This window comes from Falco biarmicus, chromosome 19 (assembly GCF_023638135.1).
Source record: "Falco biarmicus isolate bFalBia1 chromosome 19, bFalBia1.pri, whole genome shotgun sequence".
In the NCBI taxonomy this organism is placed as follows: Eukaryota; Metazoa; Chordata; class Aves; order Falconiformes; family Falconidae; genus Falco; species Falco biarmicus.
Window position 1 is genome coordinate 1,025,551 of NC_079306.1, and position 6,911 is coordinate 1,032,461.

At 46.9% G+C, this 6,911-nt stretch overlaps 1 protein-coding gene across 1 annotated transcript; it reads left to right on the top strand.

Moving 5' to 3' along the window:
* Window positions 1-2,077: 2,077 nt before the first annotated feature.
* Window positions 2,078-6,602, top strand: LOC130141551 (keratin, type II cytoskeletal 1-like). The gene is made up of 7 exons (XM_056322572.1): window positions 2,078-2,326; window positions 3,742-3,959; window positions 4,631-4,691; window positions 5,274-5,369; window positions 5,726-5,890; window positions 5,980-6,105; window positions 6,378-6,602. The coding sequence occupies exons 1-7, from the start codon at window positions 2,078-2,080 to the stop codon at window positions 6,600-6,602; spliced, it is 1,140 nt and encodes a 379-aa protein (XP_056178547.1).
* Window positions 6,603-6,911: the final 309 nt, after the last annotated feature.

Consider the following 6,911-nt stretch of genomic DNA (forward strand, 5'->3'; position numbering starts at 1 on the left):
AATTCAGTGGGAAATTTAGTTGCAATTCTCAGTAAAATGTAGGTGACTAATGAAGTTTAATTACAAAAAATGTAGCACAAATGGAAGGTCTGGGATACCAGTTGGCCATTCCTGGTGTAAGGATGGAAGAATCCAAGTTTGGTAGGGAAAGGTATCTCTTCCCATCTGGTTGTCTGGAAAACACTGTGTTTGCTCATGGGAAAAGCCTTTCATAGGTCGCTAAGCGTCCAAAATCATGTCCACCTCGGGATGCTTCAGCCGGACAAATAACCTCTCCCTACACACCCTTTGTTTTGGGGGTTTGTGAGGCACTTTCCAGATGGAGCCAGATCGAGGACTGCAGAGCCCTGAGCACAGAACCTCTGTGTAACTGCAGGGCTCCCAGCCCAGCTTCATCCAGCACCTTTGGGAGGAAGAGCATCGCCTTCGGGTGAAGCCCAGATCCTCCTAACACTGTGCAGGGGACAAGGGGGAGGTGCTCGCCCTCTGGAAACTGTTCCACCAGAGCTTTTGGAGACCGTGTACCAGATCCCTGTTGCCTTCTTGAGGTATTGGTCAAGGCTGAGGCTCTGGGTGGCATGGCCAGCAGCAGGACTTGGCTCCCAAATGCTTTTGGACGAGCCTGTGGCCACTGAGCCTTGCGCTGGAGCGTGCTGAGGCTGGAACGGTGGAGCATGGTGCAGGAATGAGGAGAGGGAAGAGGGATGGATCAGGATCAGGCAGGTGCTCAGTGGGTAGAAAAGCCCGGAACCCAGCTCTGTGTCTGATGTCTCAGCCACGCAGTGGTGGGGCCTCTAGAAGAATCACCCCACAAACTGGCGGCTTTAGCTCATGGTCGAACCTTTCCTGCATGGAAGAGCAGGAGCAACCGTAGCAGGAGGGCCAAGAGCCCTTGTCCATGGAAGTGATGGGTCACTTGTTCCCTCAGGTGACCTCGTCTTAATCTTTAATAGTTAAAAGATTGGTTTAATTGATAGAGGTATATCTCAGACCGTTCCCATTTCCATTTAAAGCTGTATCAGTTTGTCCAAAGCTAAAATTGATCCACCGAGATCAAATTTTTTCTGTTTTCTAGACATTATTTCAGCTTCATGAACCAAAGGCAGGTTTTTAACTTTTTAAATGCTATTAGCAGAGATGGCCAGGTGGCAACACCTCCCCGCTCCCTGCAGAAGTGATACTTGCTCATGGGTGGATATACTGGGAATGAGAGAAGATTGGGAAGCCACAGGAGCTGTCGCCTTTGCCTTCTGTACCCCCAGCGATGCGGTGAAGCATGGTGAGCCACGGTGTGGGGCCAATATCGAGGCCTTCTGTCTCATGAAATGAAATATCAATAGAGATGGGGAAATCTGAGAGAGAACAAACCGTGGTAATGTGGATGGGTAACTGTAATTAATGATGGAGGGCAGACTAATGAGATAAGGAAATCTCATCTGAGCAAAACTCATGACTCAAGCAGATTTGGGGAATTTCACAATTCCCCCATCGGTGTGTGGTGTTTACTCTGACCTCTCTTCAGGCAGCCATTAATTGCCTCTTGATGAACCAAACCCAATAACAACATTAACAGACCTGCTAATTACCACGGAATGGAGCCTAGCTCCTCCAGAACGTATAAAGGAGGACTTCCGTCCTCCCTACCAGAGGAGCTGAGGATCCTTCACTCTCATTTCTCCTCCCGTTTTACAAACTCCTCACCTGCTTTCTCATCTTCTCTTAACGCTCTGAAAGCGACGCTATGAGACGACATTTCTCCAGATTTGGGGATGGGAATTTCAGTTCCTTTTCTGCTCACTGTGGCCCAGCAGGTGGCTGGAGAAGTTCTACCATAAGCCATTATGAAGACAATAGAGGAAATGATGGATACAGTGGTTATGGGTATGGTTATGGCAGCAGGAGTCTCCACAACCTCGGTGGGTTTAGGAATGTTTGTACTGGTGGAGCCTATGGAGGAGAAGGAATAGGATATGTGAGGTACATGGGATTTGGTGGTAGGAGGTGTCTTGATAGGGACTTTGGGAGAAGAGGATGTTTTGTGGGAGCTTTTCAAGGTGGTGGAGCAGGGCTTGGTGGCATGTGTGGAGGAAGTTCAGGCAGGGAGGTGCGTGCAGAAGGCCTTGGGAGAAGCACCTTTGGTGAACAAGGGGCTGGACAGGGCTTCGGGCAGGCTGGCATCAGCAGAGGCATTGAGGAGGTCCATGTCAACACCAACCTGCTGAGGCCAATACAAGTACAAGTCGACCCCGAGTTCCAGAGAGTGCGGTCAGATGAGAAAGAGCAGATTAAGGCTCTCAACAACAAATTTGCATCATTCATCGATAAGGTGAGTCCCTGTTCTCTTTTTCACTTGTTATCTGGGAAGGGGGAGACACGAGGGGTGCTGCTCTGCCTGTGCCAGCCACGGGGACACCTTTACATGACACCTTTACACGGCATCTTCTCCCCCCTCAAAATCACACCCTTGTGCTGGTGTGAAGCTCTTAATAGCTCGCAATAAACATCGCTGAGTGAATCACTTGCACTTAGCCCTGGGATAAGTATCTCTGAGTTGTCTTTTGTGGCAGGACAATAACAAACTGCTGGGATGTCACCATCACATTAACTCACTTCTCTTTTGAGGAAAAGGGTTTCTGCGTGGCCAGCAATATTCTGGTGCCTGGGCATTGTTGATGCTAGCAGGAAAAATGGGTGATGGGCTTGAGCAGCCTTGATGTGTGCTCTTTTTTTTTTTTTTTTCCCCTTCTCCCCTCAAGCAAAACAAAATGTTTCATTTCTCTGAGATACAAAACAAAGTACTTTGTTGTTTGGAGGTCCTAGCCTCTTTCAGGTGGCCGGTGGCTCCCTCGTATTTCTCCTTTACCTCTTGGCTTGCAGCTACAACGCTTTCACCCACCCGCAGTCTTGCCTTCTCTTTTGTTTCTACTCACAGATACAGGAACAAAACAGCCACGGAAACACTTCCACCCACGCAAACCTGACATGTGCCTTTTTTTGGGTGGTGACATGTGTCTCTGCGTAGGGTGGAAGCTTGTGTTATTTCTTACAGGTAAAGACTTAACGGCTTCTTGTATTACCCTACAGAAAAGGTGCTGGTTGCACCCAGAAGTTTTAAGCGTGCTTAGTCCTGAAAAACAGGAGTGCTTTTGACTATTTTTTTTTTTAAATTATTTTTTTATTAAACCTTCTGGATGTCAGCTGCCAGGTGATAAACTGTTCAGTGTCCCAGCTAAAGAGATGCTATCCCTCTGGTTTCCAAAAACACCAGGTCTGCATGTTGTAGGTCTTTCTGACCTTCTCTAAGGCAAAGTGTGTCCAGGGAGATACTGGTCCTGTGTGGTCTTCTGAGAGGGGGGCAACTCTGCTCAGGTGTTTGGGTGTCTAAGGTACTTCAGAAACAGCTGAAGTCTCTCTCCATCCCAATCATCCCCCTAAAAATTGTGCCTTTAAGAGAGGAAAAGCCAGCAAAATTCCAGTATCAGTGCTGAGAAGCAGCAGTAGAGTCATACCCATCTTATACAACAGACTGGGAAAAAAAGAGATGTCCCTTCCTTTAGTCTAAGCGTTCTGGTGTGTTGGTACCAACGTTCCTACAGTTAGCCTCACCTGATGGAACAAACCTCTAGATGCTACTGTGGTGGAACTGGTAACTGGGATTTGTTTTGCTATAGGGACTCACGCCGATGTCGCTGTGTCCCCCGGTGCCTTCCAGCAGCTGAGACACTCTGCTTTGCCTTTCAGGTGCAATGCCTTGAGCGGCAGAACCAGGCTCTGATGGCCAAATGGGAACTTCTGCAGCAGCAAAGTGCCCGACCAGAAGAGAGCAGAAATATCACCTCTTTCTTCCAATCTTACATCAGCAACCTGCAGAGGCAGCTAGAAACGCTCCAGAACCAGAAGGAGCAGCTGGATCCGGAGGCATATAACATGCTTTATCTTGTAGAAGATTATAAAAAAAGGTGAATAATTACGGGTCTGGTAAAAAGAATACTGGAATTTTCTAAGGCAGTGATGATGGTGCCTTTGGCTCCCCACCTTCAAGAGTTATGTAGCCATGGTAGCACTGCTCTGCAGTAGGCTCATTAGGGGATGTGACTTTGAGGCTGGAAGACTAAAGATTTGGTAAGGGAAGAACACAGAACAGTAAGAGGAAAATCAAAGGCCCTGTAGATCCATCCCACTCTTCTCCTGCCTTCCTCCATGCCTTTCCTTCACCCAGCGATGAGTAACCCAGGACTCCTTACTTCTGCTGGTAGTTGTGGAGTTGTGGTCAACCTGGACAATGGGGCGTGGGGGAGGGACAGAGCTGAGCAGTGGGGTCAAGTTAAAAGAGTCATCACTTCTTCTGGCTTACGTGCACCTGAAAGATAATATACATCCACAGCTCTGAAAAATGGGGATTTTAGGTCAGGATTACAGAGATGTTAGACCTGATCTATATCTATCCCGTTTTGTTGGCTAATTAACATATAGTTTTGCAGGGGTTTGCCTTTGTAGTTGCTCAGAAATTGCAGTTAAATGAAAACTTGACACATTCCCTTTCTGGGTGATTCCCTTTGGTTTCTGATCCGCTTGACTGAAGAAGTGAGCCAGGCAATGAGCTACCTATTTCTTTTCTCCGCTGTAACAGATTCGAGGATGAGATCAACAAGCGTGCATCGAAAGAAGAGGAGTTTGTGGAGCTCAAAAAGGTGAAGTAATCCAAGACACTGAGCTAAATCAAAGCTTCAGAAATAAAGCAGTAACAGGATGGCTGCTGAGGTTTTTAAAAGCAAGGTATTTGCTTAAGTTCATCTAACTGAAGTAATTGAAAACCTGAGCTTTTTACTGCGAGACTGGAGAGAAATAATTTCCTCTAGAGACTGAATTGGTCCTTTGTACGATGAGTATCTACGAAGTGCTGGTTTTTATTCACTCAGTACAGCCTAGGCGAGACATCGTTACCAGGGGTTAAATAACATCTATGGATGGCTTAGGAGAATAGAAAATTGAGACAGCTTTTTATTAGAAGAATTAATGAAATCTATGTTTTCCTTGTTTTGCCCAGGAACACGTTTATCTCCACAGCTATTTTGCTTATTTCTAAGCTGTTCTTTTCTTTGAAGAGTTAAAATCTTTCCTTTTGTTCTAATTGCTTTTCAAATGAAACCTGAGTCCTTATTTGACTCCAGGAACGAAGGCTTTAAGGAAGTGCACAAAGCCTTGCAAGAACTGTACTTCGGTGGAGAATTTGGATCAAAGAGATACAAATATGCCCGTGGGTTATCTTACAGGAGCTGGACAGTGCCTACATGGGAAAAATGGAGTTTGATGTTCGGGTGGAAATACTGAAACAGGAGCTTGAGTTCCTCAGATGCTTACATGAAGCGGTGAGTACACTTCTCAGATGAAAAACTCACCCTCAGGTCTTGAAGGATATGTATCTTCTGGAGGTTTCCAGAAATTTAGCCTGAACAGGACTTTTTGGTGTGGAGAGAGGATCATCCTTGGCTGTTGATCTTGTTAAGTCCTTTCTCATCTGTGAGTGGAAGGGGGGTCTGGTGTGTCCTGAAGGCTGGAGGAGACACTTGGAAATTAAAACTGGTGGTGGAACAATAGGATCTGGGGGCTGCAGGTAGGGAAGTTCCCGTGGATAACTGACCAGAGTGTGCCATTTCTTTCCTCATAATGTGATCTGGGCTGCTCAGGTGGACTGTTAAAATCCAGCATCTTGTTTTCCTCACAGGAGCTGTCCCAGCTGCAAACGGTAGTTGGCAACACCAATGTCGTTCTGTCCATGGACAACCACAGAGAGCTGAACATGGATGGCATCATTGAAGAAGTCAGGCAGGAGTATGAGGCAATTGCTCAGAGAAGCAAAGCTGAAGTAGATGCCATGTATCGTGGCAGGGTGAGTAGACAGTGACAAGACAAGGAGGCAAGTCTGGCTAGTCAGTGGAGTAGAAACCAAAACCATCTGTTCTCTTCTCTGAACATCAGTACCAGGACCTTCAGGACATGTGGGTAAACCAGTGTGAGCAACTGAGGAACAGTTACCAGGAGATCCAGGAGCTTACCAGGCAGATCCAAAGGCTGCAACCAGAAGTTGAAATTGCAAGGAAGAAGGTAAAGCTGATCCTTTCCAACATGGCTAAAGTAAGTCACGTTCACACGGGGACTCGGTGCAGTGTGACACAGCCTGTCCTCTGCAGGCAAACCTAGAGATGGTTTCTCTTCAAAACGAAGCAGGCTGTCTGCACTGGGATTTAATTTGGGTTAATTTACCCAGTAAATGTGTCTTCTGTCATTGAGGCCTTTAATTTCCAAGGCCTACCAGAAAGGTTTGAAAACCCCAGTCCCACAGACGGGAAATGAACATTCTGCTTGTGCCCCTGCAGAATTCCAACCTCCAAGAAACCATTAAAGATGCTGAGCAGCGTGGGAGCTCTGCCGTCAGAGATGGCCAGCAAAAGCTTCAGGAGTTGGAGAACGCCCTGCAGCAGGCCAAAGATGACCTTGCTCGCCTTCTTCATGATTATCAGGAGCTCCTGAACGTGAAATTGGCCCTGGATATTGAAATTGCCATGTATAGATCACTCCTTGAGGAGGAGGAGACCAGGTAGGTGCAAGCTACTCATCCTGGACAAAGCAGTGTGTCCCACCCCTCACCCTGTCGCTCAGACCTCCAGGATGAATGTCTGCCTGGAGGGAGTGACCTCTTTCATTAGCTTATAGACACATTGATGTCCACTTTTATTGGATGCATTATCTCAATGTCACTTTTCCTTCGCAGGATACGAGAAGGCTCACCCGCCACGATCTGTAAGTATCTCAAGGCTTTGCTTTCCTTTTTTTAAGAGCACCCATGCCATTGTGTTGCCCGTGGTAGTTAAGATCACATCACAACAGTTAAGATCACCATCACAACAACC